General features: G+C 31.3%; 1 protein-coding gene across 1 annotated transcript; it reads right to left on the reverse strand.

The window, feature by feature from the left end:
• Positions 1-6,510: 6,510 nt before the first annotated feature.
• LOC125076061 (probable serine/threonine-protein kinase nek3) lies at positions 6,511-16,916 on the reverse strand. Its single transcript, XM_047687999.1, has 2 exons — positions 16,845-16,916; positions 6,511-8,816 (listed from the first exon to the last, which is right to left on the reverse strand). Exons 1-2 carry the CDS (start codon positions 16,857-16,859, stop codon positions 6,528-6,530), a joined length of 2,304 nt encoding a protein of 767 aa, XP_047543955.1. The 5' UTR covers positions 16,860-16,916; the 3' UTR covers positions 6,511-6,527.
• Positions 16,917-17,524: the final 608 nt, after the last annotated feature.

Consider the following 17,524-nt stretch of genomic DNA (forward strand, 5'->3'; position numbering starts at 1 on the left):
TTAGTGCCACTCGTAACATTTTTAGTAATTTTTAGTTTTTTCGATATGGTCGTCAATTTTTTAGTACTTATTAACTGTCTTTTAGTATTTTTTTGATGTGTAGTCTTAACTGATTTACTTTTAATATATCTTTTAGTTGTTTTAAAGTATTTCTTTTGTTTGGTCGTTCTTATTAAGGATGTTTTGATTTCAGGTCTTGAACAGCTCTCTCGTGTTTTATTTCGTATAATTTTATTTTTAATAGCCAAGTCCTTTTTCTTCATATTTCGGGATTTGGAGTTGGTAGTGTTAAAATGTTTTTTATACATTTCCACTTTAGTAGTTTTCCTTGGAAGCGATTTTGCTATTGATAATTTACTTATCACCTTATTCGTAATTTCTTTTTTCTTAATCGACGTAATATTTCGATTACTAAAAGGCTTTTTTGATTGAATTGTATTTTTATGTTTTGTTTTAATGTGATTACTTTTACAACGATTGAAAATTATATTATTTTGTTTGTTATCGATTCCTTTTGTGGAATTTTTCATATTTGTATATTTTTCCTTATCTGATTTTTTCAATGCACGCCGCACATTAAACCATAAATCGTCATCGATAATATAATGAATCCAATAAATTGTAGGCTCCAAGCTTATAAAAATTCTATTATTATATTCACAAGTGAGTGAATTCGTTATTCCTGTAATGCCCAGTAACTGTTCTTCAAAAAATAACGGGGTACCTTGAGGAATTTCACAATCTTCGTATATTTCGTCCGCAGCACAAATATAATATCCGTTTGAAAATTCGGTATTTTTATCACATTGCTTAATTATTGCTGGTCTAAATTTATATGATGGATCCAATATTGGAATGAATGCCTTAGCACTAAATAATGGGAAAGGGGAATGCTTATTAATTTCTAGCTTAACGAAACTATCATTACTATTTTTATCATACTCTACTTCCACCAATGCAGCAGTGTTCGGTCCTATGAAATTGTCGCTGATGACAAAAGTTTTTGGATATAGATTAGTATGTATTTTCTTTATTGGAACTTCTTCTTTCCCCCTTTTTACGAATTGGCAAGTTTCTGCACAATAATAAGTAGTTAAAAAATGTTTGGGTGTTATAGCTGTACCAACGCAACATTTATTAGTTTCTGGTATACAGCCAATACAAATTAAACGTGAAATACTATTAATAGACACGCTTTGAATAATATCCACCAAGAACAATAATATCGACTCCATGAAAATCATTGCAAGCAGTAAAAGTATATTTATAGGTTTATTTCAAATTCGATTGCTTGTGTTTTATAGTTTATTGAATATAATCTCACGTTGTATACTGATTTTGTATTGATATTAATATGAGCTGAAATAATTTCTCAATTGAGGTTGATTGTAATAAACTTTGATTGAGAGTTTCTTTGTTATGTTATGTAACAAATGTATGTACATTTACTTTGGGCATTTGTGTCAGCAACGCTTTTCATAATTTTTATTTTTTTGATTTCCTGTGCCAGTTAAGCTTTTCGCTTTTGTTGGAGGAGTAGCTCTCTAATCAAATATTTAATGAAAGACAATGAGATTTAGACATAGATATTTAACTACTTTTTAGGTTAAAGTAAGGTTTAGGGTTGTCAAAGCGAACAAAGTTGTACGTTTAATCGTAATAATATAATTATGCGCATTAAAAATAATATACAATCATGTAGTGAGTAGTACGGGATGTCATAAATAATTTTAAAACCTATATTGAACAATATAATAAGATTAATTTCATGATTCACACCACCAACCTCACGTTCGCAACTAGACTTGTTTCTCTTTTTATTGATTAACTTAAATGTTTCTAACTTAAACGAGAGAAAAAGCCTAAAGGTTCACCAAAATATATAAGAAACCGGACGTGTGCGTTTTGGACTCGCGTACAAGGGTTCCGTACTATTATCTATAAAAATGTAAAAAAAATTATGTCTGTTGTATTGAGCCCCATTTAAATATTTCTTTTTTTCTGTTTTTAGTTTTTTTTTTGTTATTATTATTTTATTAGTTGTTATAGCGGCAACTGAAATACGCACAGCCTGGTGGCAGACGAATAGGCAGACGGACAGTGGAGTGTAGTATAAGGGTTCAATAATTTATCTAATAATAACGCGTTCTTATTAATAAATACGAAATCTCGATACCGCAGATGCCTGGTTTTATTTTTATCGACTACTGAAAAATTCAAGAAATCCTTTATTCTTAACAGACTTATTATTTCACACGTAAGGATAGGTCTACAATCTTTCAGAGCAGACGGTGGGTCAGTCTACAACAAGGAGAGCTCAGCCGAGCTACAAGTCGAGCCCTGTGCGGAAAGTAACCGCATATCCGTTATTTCGAATTCTGTAGCCCCTTCGATCAGCGCTTAGAATAGCCATAGCATGTTTTAGTAAGTAAGAATCCCACTTACCCCAGATTCCATTCGCGCCCGATGCCTTTGGAAGGTTTTTCCTACGCTATAAAAAGATAAAAGAATTAACTGTAATAATATTTACATAAAACAGCTCTTAATTTGACCAACGTGAGCAAGATATGAATTTAAAGTCTAAAATAATTAATTAAGCGTTCGTTTATATAATACTAGTGCTCTAGATCAATCCGTTATGGATGGGGATTGTTAACATTAAATCTCCTGGGGGCGAAGCCTTTTATATTATACGTGTACATTTTAAGCCTGTTGAAACTATGGTTTAATTTAGAGTGTTTTCTCTTTGAGAGCAGTCATCTACTAATCAATTCGCTAAGCTGTGCCTCCTCCCTTTCCACACCCTAATAACTTTTTGTTTTTTCAGCAGTCCAATTAATTCTTTGCAGAATTAGGAAGACTCCTTCAAATTTAACATCTGAACGATTACAATTAAGAGAGAATAATGTTTTACCTGAATAATGTTCTTAATAATTTTATCATGCTTGGGCCCTTAGTTCCTTGAATCCACCACTGGCCTTAATCAGGACCGGAAAAAGCACGAGAATGTGTGTTTTCTTATATTAGGGTATTTAGTATTAATAATATTATTAAAAATAAATTTCATTACCTTATTTCCCAATTTTGGCCCGTATGAGGTGTTTTCCAATTAGGCCAATTGATAATCCGGCTCTTGGGTTAAAAAGTAAGTTAAAAGTAGTTACTATACTTATAGGTTAGGTCAGAAGTTGAATTTTTCGGAATATTATATTTAAACTGTAGTCTAATTAATGAAGTTACGTCATAATTTAATACATATCTTTTGTGTTAATATATGTATATATACATACTTACCTACAGCTTCAGCATAGACACATATTATATGCACATACATCTAAATAAAGAGTTGGTTTAAATTATTAAAGGAATATTTTATTTTCTTCTTTTGAGAGCATTTAAATAAAATATTTTTTGCTTTTAATTAATTTTTTTACTTTTTCATTATCGCTGGCTAGATTTCTGAGTCCTTCATCTCATTCAAGGCACCATTGTTGCAAGGTCGCTAGCCGGTTACCTTCGTAATAGGTACTAAAAAAATATTGGATTAAGAGTAAGGTGAGATTTTTTTTCTAATTATTCCCGGCAAACCTTTTCATTTGATACCCATATTGTAGAAATGCATTAAAAATATCTATTTCGCCATCTTGGATGGTCCACCATATTAGATTTGGAATAACTTCACAGCGTATCGTGTATTGTCATCCAAACTAATCGTGTATAGTAAGTTATCTGGTTCAAAATGAAGCAGTAAGATTCCACCCGGACAAACATACATTGCATGTTAAATAAAAGCTTTTAAAAGTTCCACTACTTTTAAATGCGATTCACTTTGTGCTGGTTGTATAAATGTGAATATCTATGTAAGTCTATCTCGTGGCTGAAAACATTTAAGCGGAGCATGTCATAATTCTCAAGTAATTTCGATCTGGACCTTTTTATTACATTATCTAAGCGTTGAGTATTTTTATGTCTAGATGGACTGCTAGACAAATATGGTGAACATTTGTCACTAATTACATGCACACTAGTAAAGTAGGAATACCTCTGGCGAGTCTCAAGCGTACCTGTCACGCACACAAAGACAATAAAGTTGACGTGTTTGATTTGGTTCTTCTGTTGCGACACTCTATTTAAATGTATAAATAATCTAATCTTATCCTTAGAAGATTAGGTTTAAAAACAATCATAGGGTTATTTTAATTAACGCCAAGTGTAATATTTAACAGCAAATTATAAATGTGTAAGGTGTTATGTTTTAAAACGTCTGATAAAGATATAATGTTAACTTGTGGGTGTAGATGTTTTTCCTAATTTTGTTCAATGGTCCAAAGACGTTCGAGTTGTTTATTTGTGTCAAGGATCATACTAACATCCTTGAAACATGCGCCTGGTGTTCTCGATGTAACTAATGAAGTGCTTTCCAATAAAGACGTCTACACACAACGTTAAGTCAATCTAGCTTACTATAATGTACCTATTCAATAAAAAATATAATCTTGCTATTGTGATAAAAAATATATATTGTCAATTATGAGATTTGAAATATAATAATGCAAGCTCAATATATGATTCTGCTCTAAAAGAGATGTTTTTATTTGTTTTAATTAGTTAAAACAAAGTAACTATAAAAATCGCTTTGATGTCTACATTTGCCACTTGAATATTATATATTGAAACGAAATCACCTTTCGTTAATAAAATCGTTGTTATATTGTTTAATAATGACAAAGGGACTAATATATGTATGTGCTATATGTATAATGTCTATATACTATTTTCAGGAAACTGCAATGTATTTAATCAAGCAGAAATTCAATTAAAACGCGTTGGTAGGAGAAACCAATAAGCGTCCCTTTGTGTCGTCCTGTTTAAATTTCATATGCGATGTAAATCAATAACCGTGTAATATCGCTGATGACACTCCTCGAAATATCCTTCATACCTACCACATCAATGCATTGCCGTTTGCTTTGATCATTAATTAATGTTGTTTTCCGTGAACCGTTGTTTTGTATAATGCTACGTGTTCTGTTTCTGGGTAGGATTATTGTTTATAATAATTAATTAATTGATGGATTCATCAGATATAAGTCAATATACTCAAATTAATTAGGTCATATTTAATGTACTTCCATTGTATAATTTTAATTATACTTTTAATGTACTAATTAAGAACACGTCGAATTTTGAAAAGAATGCTAGCAGAACAACAATCAGTTTTCTTAAACCGAATGACAACAAAAAAACAAAAGAATGCAATTGATCATTTAAGACTCGTAGGTATTGAAAAATATATATTACACAATTACTTGATAATTAAAAATCTTATAGTGTGGAGAAACCTTTACATTGTGGCGCCAACGACGCCTGCGCATTCCAGGCGATCCCGAGAAAAGTGCATTCATGAATACCCTCTCAATGAACTCGCATCAACATTAAGACATCACGCGCCACCGCCTCAATATAGACTCATTTCATTCATAAACAATGCTTATCAGGCAATTCTATCAGCTTTAACGCATTACCATTAAATTAGCCACTCGGAATTCGATATTCTTGCTCAAGATTCCAGTGGAAGCGAACTCTATAAATCAAGATAACGTCGGCCAGCTATGCGGATGGGCGGCCCATTAAAATGCCAGTAATATGCCAACTTCAATTACAATCAACTAATAGTTCCAATACTAAATAATAAGCTACTGACGTCGCTTGTGCGTAGAAGCTAACTCCAGTTATTCCCACATCGGAAACAACATAGCGTCATCTTTCATATCAAAACGTTAGCAGCTGTACATTTAGAATAACCTTCTATATTTTTTTATAACCTATTGATTTTTAAATGCAAATGCATGAACTGAGGTTAAATTAAAAATTAAGAATGAGATTAATCGAGTTCCATCTTGGCTGCTATATATTAACTTTCGATAATAATATCAGTAGGTATTACGGATGAGTTAGCTTTTAGAAAAAAATATATTTTTTCAGCTTAATGATCTAAATACAAATAAAGTATCTTTTGTTTTAGATTTTTTTATAGACACTAGTATCAAGATACAATATACATTTTTATTAATGTGAATAACATAACAGGAGATTTTAAATATAAACTGTAATATATCAAAATATAGACCAATGATTAATTAATAATATAAGAACTAAAAGAGCGTCAAGTGTTCGCTGTAGCATTAAAAACATATTGAGACTTGTCGCATAGCCAGAAAATAAAACAATATTTTATGTATTAGAAAATGTAAGTCAGACACATGTACATGCAGATAAAACATGATGAATGGTGGCAAGAATGCAGCAGTCTCCGTTGAATCGTAATACGATTCATTGGAAGAAACAGACAGTTCACTTTTTGTTCTGTGAATAAGCACCTATATGTAGTTGTTCTTTTAAATTAATATATTTTTTTATATGGTTAAACTCAGTCGGTAAATCAAACAAATATTTTCTTACGTATTATTTATTTGCAAAAATAAAATCAAAATGAGCATTACAATTTCAATAAAGTCATTATTAATCTATAATGCTTTAAATTTAGGTACGCCATAAGTTTCATGAGGGACACCTTGACTAGTTGTAAAAACAGTTGATTCATACTTAGAATTTGTACTGCCTGAGCCAGTGCTATACTTGTCCGAACCCAAGTTACTAAAATCGGAATTGACACTGCCAGAATTATTATCGAAGCTATTGGAAACAGATTCGTAGCCATTAGAGCCGGAACTATAACCTGAACTGATGCTGCTAAGGCCGGAATCAATATTGCCAGAAGAAAGACTTCCAGAGCTTGTTCCAAGAGTTCCGGTTGAAAGGCTTGAGCCGAAAGTGGTTGGCTTTGCAGCTGATGTACTTGGTAAACCAGAATTAGAAGACAAAGAAGTAGAATCGAAACTGCTAGAAGTAGAACTAAATTTGTTAGTACCCGAACTGGTAGAACCAGTACCAAAACTACCGGAGTTTGCTCCCAAGTTACTAGTAGTTGATGCATAGTTATTTCCTATATTTGATGAACCAATAGAACTAGTAGCAAGCTGACTACCTGAACCTGTTTTGGAAGGCTGAGGGCCAAATTTGGAAACTAATCCAGTGGAACCGGAACCAAAACTTCCTGAACTTGAACTATAGCCACCAGAGCTTGATCCGTATTTGTTACTTGAGCTAGATTCAAATTGATTAGAGCCTAAATTGCTAGAACTAGATCCAAAACTTCCTGATCCAGAAGTATACTTATTGGAGCTCGAACCAAAACTACCAGAACCATAGTTACCAGAACCGGACCCATAGGCACCGGAGGAAGAACCAAAGTTTCCAGAACTGCCAGTAGTACCGGAAGAAAGTTTGCCCCCTGAACCAAAGCTGCTTGAACCGGACCCAAAGTTGGTTGAACTGCTACTACCAGAACCAAAACCTGAAGAGAAACTACTTCCAGAGTTTGTTAATCCACTAGTAAGACCAGAGCCAGACCCGTAACTGGGAGTGGTTGAAGAAATTCCAGCCGTTGATAAGCTAGAACTACCAGAGCTACCGAAAATAGATTCTAGAGAGACAGAAGACGTATCATCGGTATCTTCTCCGGAGATACTTGAAGAAGAAGATGACTGTGAAGAGCCAGTTTTAAAATCGGAGCCAGCAACACCTGCACCAGAGAATGTAGCGGAAACTCCTCCTTTGTTGTAGTCACTAACGATATTGTCAATCAAAGATTGGGAGTCATGTTTATTATTGTATTTTATAAAGAAGACCTCAGGTTTAGTTGGAGCCTTTTGCTCGAATTTAGGTAAAACAATGTTCTTCATATCTTCTGGTTTCTTAACAAGGACATAAACAATAGTCTTTTCTTCATTCTGTTGTGGTACTGGAATTACTTGAGGAACTTGCGCCGGTTGAGTTGGTGCCTTGATGAAGATAATTTTATAATGCTTTTGGGGTGGAGGTAGTACTATTGGTTGTCGTGGTTTTGTTGGTTCCGGGTCTTCAGGAGCGGCATGAACGTAGAAGTGCTTAAATACTTGAGCTGGTTGGTGCTGCACTTGATTGTAATATTCGTTATAATTTGGCGCGGCAGCACTTTGGTACTGGTTTGATGAAATGAATTGATTAGCAGCACTTGCAGATTGATAGTAACTGCCGATATTGTCGAGACCACTGGTGTCGGCGGTAGTATGGTATGTACTTTGGTAACCGGAATTTTGTTCGAATGTTGACCCTTGGTAGACTCCTTGCTGTCCACCATTGTAGTTTGAGCCATGAGCACCATTAGTGCCAAAGACGTTGTAATTGGAACCAAAGCCTGAATCCGCATTGCCGCCGGTGTTATAGTTTGAATTAGATCCACTGCCAGATGAACCAAAGTTGTACTTTGATCCTGAGCCAGATCCAGTTACTCCAGAGGATCCAAATGTATTATATCTGGAACCAAGGCCTGATGTATCAACATTGTACTTAGATCCAGAGCTTGAGCCAGCAGTGTTGTAATTGGTGGATCCCAATACGTTGTAATGAGAAGATGAACCGGTTCCTGAGCTGAGTCCATTGTAATTGTAGCCCGAACCGGTATTTCCATTTGAGCTTTGTACTAGGCCAGAACCAAGGCTTGAACCATGGCCGGAGCCGACGCCGGAGCTGTAACTCGAACCAAGTCCGGAACCCACTCCAGAGCTGGCGACGTTGTTGGTTGTTGCGTATGCACTGTTGAAGTTGCTACTACCAACTGGATACGATGGGATGGCAAAGGTTGTAGATGGTGGATTATATTGGTAACCGAGACTAACGTCTGCTGACGCTACCCCGACCACAACTGCTAATACCTGGAAACAAGAAAAATATTTATTATGGTTAGGCTAATCTACATATTAAAATAAAAAATATTTTATTTTTGTTTTTATTTGTATTTGTGTATTGCCAGCATGCTTGTGACGAAAATCCTTCAAAATCTACCTTTTAACGTTTAATTTTTATTATTTTCTAATAATAATGCCTTTTTGAATTCATATGTAGATGTAATTTTTTTTAAATATGTTATATATAATTTAAACATTAATTAGTATGCAATTAATCCCCTATGTTATCTTTTAAAATTACCTTACATCATTAGGCTCCGTACCGAATTTCTTAAAAACCATTCAATGTTTTAGAAAACATAACAAGCAGTACGAGTAGAGTGTACCTATTTCGAAATATATGTTTTATTAAAAGAATCGGTAACTACTTAAAAAAAATTACACACTTGTTAAAATACATAACTAACATTAAAATAAATTATAATTCACAAATACTTATACACGTTTATGTAATAATTAAATAAATCATGTATTTACGTAAGTATGGAAAATATTCAATCTGAAGAGATTAAAACCATTTCTCTTTTGTCTAGTTCAACAATCAATTATTTTTTTTTAATTAATTGCAATTAATTAGTTAATTGCAATTAATTAAATGCAATGCTTTATTAATTAAGGGGTTGCAAATTACATCATATTAAATACGAACTAATCATAGGTAAAAAAATAATAATATCAGTTTTAAAAATCACTTCCTTACAAGAACAATGACCTTTCATTGATGAACAAACCAGAGGGCTTGTGGGACAGGTTTAATAACCCCTCCTTTTGAGATGGCCTCGAAAGTGAAATTTGTTGGAAAGTGAAGTAGTAGGCGGCTAATAAAGGTTTACACTTTAAGTACCTATTAATCAATTCATATGTTATATTAATGCATATAAAAGCTTATGACACAATAGAACAATGTACAAAGAGTATTCGTTGATTTTCATACTCCGATGTGCATTTTAATATTGTTTTACGAATGACTATATACTACTAATACTAATAAAAACTACTAATAAATACGGAATACGAGTAACTATTGAGTTTCTTGTAAGTACTTCTTACAAGAATCTACATACCATTGGTACGGAATTTATTAATTTATTTATTGAACTTTGGTATGAAGCAAGCTTGAGCTCTAAGTAAGGGTCATTGTAGGCTTTTTTTAAGCAATTATGTATATATATTTATATGGTATAAGAAATATCAATACTTAAAACGTATATTTTTTGACGACAACACCGTCCGCTCCGCTTCGCAAACCGCATACAGCATCGCTGACCATCAATATTGATACTGTGAGTTATCCTTCGAAGATTCAGTGATATAATATTTTCGTGTAACTATAACTACGCTTACGCTACGCGTACGCTATGTAAGCTTTTCAGATGCACGATTTAGTAGACAAAGATCATCAAGAATATAACTTATGTATATATAAATACTTAGTCAAACGATACACGTAATTTATAAGTTCCCAAGCTAGCCATAGCCCACCCACTGGGGCGTAAAATATAACTCTATAAATGTCGAGTTTACATACTTTAAAACAATTAGTTAATTATCCCACTACGGATAGGATAATCTCTTTCTAAAATATCATTAATTAATTATATTTAAAAAGGAGACTGTAATAAATGTTAATAATTCCTACGTCTTTTAAGCATCTGTACGCATGTCTTTCAATATTTCGCACTATCCGTATATAACATTTTTAAAACAATAATCAAAATATACTTTATTTAATAAGGCTCTTACGGCCACTGTTAAATTACTATTAATTATTTTAAAAGGTTGAATTTAAAGCTTCAACTGGCTCGCTATTTAAATTTTAGGGCGAAAAACCGCGATGGAACTACACGACGAGTTACTCTTTTATCATATCAATATAGCCTACATATATCCTTCTCGGGACTCAAAGTATCACCATAATAAATTAATTCTAGTTCAGTTCAGTTAAACGTGATGAGGTAACAGACAAAGGTACTTACGCATTTATAATATTAATATAGAGTATATGAAATTATCATATAAAATTAAATATAATACGAATTGTTAATGTAAATAACTTAGGTTAGGTTAGGTTATAACTTTCCCTTATTTAGGTTTAAAAATATTTAAACAACAAGGTAGGTTTATAATTTATTTGTTGATATATTGGCGACCTGTTTTTAAAATAACATAAATATACGCACATATACAAAACATATAGAAACAAGTTCGCTCAGTAGGTATATTAAATATTATTCAAATGAACTAAAAAAGGATTTATTTATTTTTTATTTTATCCCAAACCACTGTAAACAGTAGGTGCAATTCTTTCTACACAGCACATTAAAAATATTTGTTGATTTAGTTTAATTAACATGATATTGTAAAGAAGATAAAAGTTGATAAGCTATTATTAATTTTAATATATTATCTTAATCCTCTCCTTAAATAACGAATAAATTTATATTGCCGTAGCCAGAGAAGCTCAGAGCAGATATAGAAAAGTTAGAGCAGACGAAGCTGCAGGTTAAAACTAAATAATACGTTAATTTGAAGTGATGAACTCATCATAAGTAATAAATGCATAATACTACGCTGATTTAATTAGGATTATTGCAAAAAAAGACTAATAAAAATGCGGTAATAAATTTATTAGAAGATGGAACTCACACTTAGACCAACTTAACGTCCTTCAAAACTTTATTGAGAACAATGTCATTATATAATTAATATACAAATGATTAGATTAAAAATATGCGCAAGGTTTAAATTGTAGGTGGTGGTAGGGCTGTGTGCAAGCACGTCTGTATAAGTACCACCCAAAACCGCCAAACACCTGACTGAGCCAGGGTAACTACAATCACAAGGGATATAACATCTTAGTTTCTATGTTTGGAGGCAGTGGGTACAAATAATACGAGAGTAGAATCGTACATTTTGTCTTACAGTAGACAAATAACAATATTTTTTTATCAGGGCACGGAAGCCGTCTGAGTGTAAAGTAACAGCCTGGATATACAGTCCCAATGCTGGGCTGAGGCCTCCTCAAAGTGAAAGGAGGACGATCTGCTTTGAAGCTAATCCCACCAGACTACTTCTATGCGGGTTGGTGCATTCATATGAGGCCGAATTTAATTTCTGAAATTAGACATATGCAGATTTCCTCACGAAGTTTTTAAGCATCGCCGGGCCCGAAATAAATTGTAAACACAAATTAAGCGCATGGAAATTCGTGCTTACCAGGGTTTGAATCCGCAGTCATCGGTTAAGATGCACGAGTTGTAACCACTGGGCCATCTCGGCTCTGAGAGATTTATTTTATTTGTTTTAGTTTTTCTTGTATATATAGTATATACACAGCCTACTCATCACTAACTGTTAAAATTGCCTGAATAATAATAATTATGAGAATTAATAAATATTCAATAATAATTGCAAATTCAATGGTACATACATCAACAAACGTAACTATAAAGTCAACAGATCAATTGCAAATCGGATTATGTTTGCTGAAAGGGTAGGGGGTAGTTGCCCCCCTGTTTCCACTAGTAACACCCGAACGCTCTATTCATTGTTCGTCGTAAACTGCGAATATAATTCCCTGTAAGGATATACTAATGAAAACAATTCGTGCTCTTAATAACAATGTTTCAATGAATTCTCTTATAAATAGAAAACAGTAAAGCTTTAATTTACGAGCAATACATAGTAACAAAATATTTTCAAACAAGAAAATGTGTTAGTCGTGTTAAGTAATACTTCAGAATACATCATTGTCAAAAACACGACGATCATATCATGTAAGTTATTATTATCGTCTAATCAGAAAACGTACGCAATCATGTGTACATAATAATATAACATACTGGGATGCCGTAACCGTCACCGAACCAGTAATACGTTCCAAGCATCTTCTACCAGTCATTGCGTAACACGAACCTTGGCTTTGAGTCAAGATCAACGAACTGTAGAGACGCTACAGCAATTCGGAATATGACCGCTGGCCGAAAATCAAATCCTGTCTGAAGACTATAAATCAATAAAAAAATCTTTGAAAATGATAATAGTAATATCGGAAAACCGGTCGTCGAAGATATATGGATATTTAAAAATCTGAGGTCACTATATCTTCTTGTTATATTTTTGAAGTCGATCTAATGAAAATATATTAATTAATGGAACGATTAATTAAAAAGAAAAACAAAAATAAAATATGCGTTTATAAGAGTTTTAAAAATGACTCCTGTTATGTAGATTTTTAATAATTATAGATTTAAATAAATCTTAAAACAATTTTAATTGAAAATAATTAAATATATAATTTCATTTCACATTAATGTATAAAACATTAAAATTAAAATAAAATAGTGTGTAATAACAATTTTAAATACTTATTTTTCATTGTTTTAGAATTACTTATTTATGCAGTTATATTAATTTTATAAATTTGATAAAGACATATTTAGTTATTGTATCCGATTTCGTAAATATGAGTGTAATCAATTTCAGGCTTAAATTAATACAAGATTTTTCCCGCGTAAAAATAAAAATAAAATGACTGTCATCGATTTAATGTAAATGGGAGATTTTTGTTAATTTAGATTCCACCCTCATCATTATAAGCTTTATAAAATTAAACGAATAATAAAAATTCAATCCATGTAGTGGTATATTTATTCATTGATAATAATTTATGTGACCTATTATGAATTTTACGGTTTAAAAAAAATATCCCATTAATATTGGAAGACCATGAAAAGTTATTTTATTTAACTACTTTAAATAAAATAACTTTTTCTCAAGGCTTTAAGCAAAGATATTACCAATGCTGCTAATTTGTATTATAAATTTGACATTTGGACGGCAATGTGTGATCAAACGAAGGTGTGACGTTGTTTGCGTTCAAAGTATTAGTAAAGCTTTATCTATTTTTATGAACTCTAATTGTTTTCATTAAAAAATAAAGAATTTGTTACTTTTTTTATATTTTTTTTGTAAATTGTCGCTCGCAGACAGCTATGGTCCTCCATCTAATAAACTATTCTTATACTATATTCTGTAGCCAAGTAAATAAGTTTATAAAAAAAAAAATATTTACACAAAAACTATATTTTAAAAAGAATAAAACAAAAGAAAAAACGGCAATCTTATCGTTAAGAGTTCGAACTCTTCTAGACAACCTTTGAGTAAAGGACACAATTAAATGAATATGGATAGGTATATTGTTATTTTTTTTTCATCAAAATACATTCGTGATTAAATAATAAACCTAAATCAAGTAAAGTGTTTTATTTTAATTTTATTAAGACAATATGTTAATAACGATGTGTCTGATATTTGACATTTGCATTATATGTAAATTATAGCGATGCATTATTGTACGTATATAATTAAATTATAGTTTGTAATTATGATTCGAGTGGTATATTTCATTATTAAAAAATAAAACTACTTTTTTGAAATATTAAAATAAACGTGATACAACAATAAAATCTAAAAGAATTTAATTCAATTTTTTTGAATTCGTCTCAGTGTAATAGCAAAGGGTACCTCCTCTCTTGGACCTTATTTCACCACCCTGATCCGGGTGACAGAATTGAATACGACACAAATTGGTTTCCACACGGATTGTTTTAATAAGTTCCTTATATTCGTACGTATTCATTAATTTCAACCATTTTCATTAAAAAAAAATTATTGAAATTGAATTTCAAGTTTAGTTTTATATTGAAATCAAGTTAATTATCTTGTTCTGGCGTGAAATCGGCGGTTGCACTTAAAACACGGATATAACGTGAATGTCAAGAGTGATTCTCAGTTTTTTTTTTGTTCATAGTAAATATATTCTTGCTATATAAAAAAATGTACATAGATGAGGTAACTGTTATGTGATATTTGATTAATGAAGTTTGTGCTCGCATTTAATTATTGTGCTTAAACATTTTCAATTTTTTTATTTTAAATTAAATAAACGTCGTTTTAAGTCTAATCTGTTTAATTAATATAGTATTTAATAGAGTGTGTAAAATTAGCACAATCGATTGAGTTTATTATGTCTTCTTACACAACATAATGGCTTTCTTTATAAAATTTACGAATTTAGTACAAATTAGGTAGGTACGATTATAGTAAACTACTTGACGCCTAGCAAAGTGGAAGTGAAGCAAGTGAAAAGTAGCCTAAATTTCATCGAATTCGGTTTAGCGGTTTTGCCGTGACAGAGCAACAGACAAAGAGACAGACAGAATTACTTTCGCATGTATAATATTAGTTCAGATATACATTTTACTTTGATCGAACATTTAGAATTAATTAAATTTGATACATTTTTTTAAGTGATCGTCAAGTAAAATTAAAATATATGTTTATCCGTTGTACTATTATATCGTAAATAAGGAGGCGTATATTTTCGGTAATTAAGAACAAATATCTACTATACGTTGACTGTATTCTCTTATTAAAACTTTGACACACTGTGAAAAAGCGCTTACTCTTGTGATGTACGATGCGTATAGACTTGTGTTGACAGAGCAACATGTGGGATTACCCTATATAGTCAGTATTTTCACTTACATCCGCAATTTACGATATGTGGGTATTCTGAAGGCCATGTTAAACACAGTACTTTAAATCCTCTATAATTAATGGTTAAACTTTTATAGTAGTCAACCTTGACTTCTTATTTTAACTACAAATGTGTTTTTCTTAAATTCTTAACATAAGACACATGTCCGGGATTACCATATTGATTGTTATTTAATAATTGAAATAAAAATAAATAATAGTGCTGAGTTTTTATTATGTTAACATAAATGTCATGTCATATATTTAATAGCGTATTTTAGACGCAATAGACTAAACAATGAATATAAAAAATGTTTTTGTAGATATCTTTAATGTATATTAATAATTCGATGAAAAGGTTTTCAATTTGCGATAACACTGGCAATAATATGGTTCTGTATATTTTATTTCTAATATATAATATAAATTGTTTGGGAAGCCTAAAAATAATCATTGTCTGTTCTTCATTAAAAATGTCAAACAATAGTAATATATTATGTAAATGTAAATATGTGTACTATAACCGGCTTCTTGTTTTTAAAATAACTGTAAACATATCTACGTATATTTTTGATATAATATGTTCGGTATCGATTTTAATAATATTTTTTGCATTGGATTAGCTAAAGCTGCAATTTAGTCTCGTTAAAATTTCATAAATTTAGAGCGGTGCTTCCAAAGATTTACCAGAGAGCTCCTCGAAATCAAATTACTTATGGTTACTACAGCGAAAACAATTTTTCACACTAACACGAAATATTATCAAGAAAGAAAGACTTGATATTAAAATAGCAAGGAAGTTCTATATACTAAAATAAGTTATAGAGATTTTTTTTTGAATAATTTCATTAAGTCTTATCTCCGTATATAAGTGGGATTTCTGCTCGTGTGCCACAGGAATTCAGTTACTTTATCTTAAATTTTCTTTTATGTGGATTTAATTAAGAGTTATGGTAATTACTGTTAACTTATTAATTTTGAGCTATGTTATGTCCTTATTATATATTTTCTCAAATATAAATATTTAATGTATTATTTTTATTATATTTAAAAATAACATTGACGAATTAAATTTTAAGCTTAATGATATCAGAAGATTAAACGAATTTAATCTATAATCAGTAAACAAGTATCGAAAACAAGGCTACTGTTTGGAATAATTAACGTTCATTTGAGTGTAAAGTTTGAAATTATATAAGTTTCAAAGACCATGTTTTATAGATTATCTACGTATTTAACTGATAAATTTTATGAACACTTTTAGACAATTCGCACAGCAAATCGAAAATGAGTAATTAATCAAATTCGAAAAACCTAATATTTAATGATTAATAAATGTATATTGTCCGAAAATCACAATCACAACACTTCATCCGAGCGAACTAATATCTTATTACATTCCGTCAAAGCGACCGATACAAGTATGTAAATACTCTATAGACAATGTATACGCACCCAAATCGTGTTCATCGTTCTCTCCGGCCGATCACCGTGTCCCCACAGACCCGAGAATGTGGTACACGAGCCGAAATCCCACTTATATACCGAGATGAGACTTAATGACCGATGCGCCCAAGTACAAGGCCATGTCACGCACAAACCGGTAATAGACGAAAGCTCTATGAAAATAAAAGCTTCAGTTGACACGAGAATAACGAAATGTATGTAATTTTTTAGTGTCGGGTTTTTTTTGATAGGCCAAAAAACTCTGATATTAAGCGCAAATAAATTTTTCGTTTTAAAACTTTATAAAAAAACAAAAAGGAATAAAAATAAATATACATTTTATTATTAATACAATAAAGTTAGGTTTGTAAGTCTTTGATAAATTTAATATATTTAACGTGAATATATTTCTAGGGTATGTGTCTTAGATATTTTGTTTAAACTAAAAGATAAAAGGTACACTTTAAGCATCTCTCAATTACACTTATTGTAGTAATTTTTCACTTATTGTTTAACATATTATCATGACTGCACCGTACGAAACAAAACATATTTTACAGATTGATTACAAAAAGATTAACATTTATTTCCTTAGGAATTAAATCAGTTTATCATTATCATCATATGGGATTATTTCAAAGACGTCCACTGGTTCAAAGGATATAAGCCTCGAAGGATTTCTTCAAAGA

Source organism: Vanessa atalanta, chromosome Z (assembly GCF_905147765.1).
Source record: "Vanessa atalanta chromosome Z, ilVanAtal1.2, whole genome shotgun sequence".
NCBI lineage: Eukaryota > Metazoa > Arthropoda > Insecta > Lepidoptera > Nymphalidae > Vanessa > Vanessa atalanta.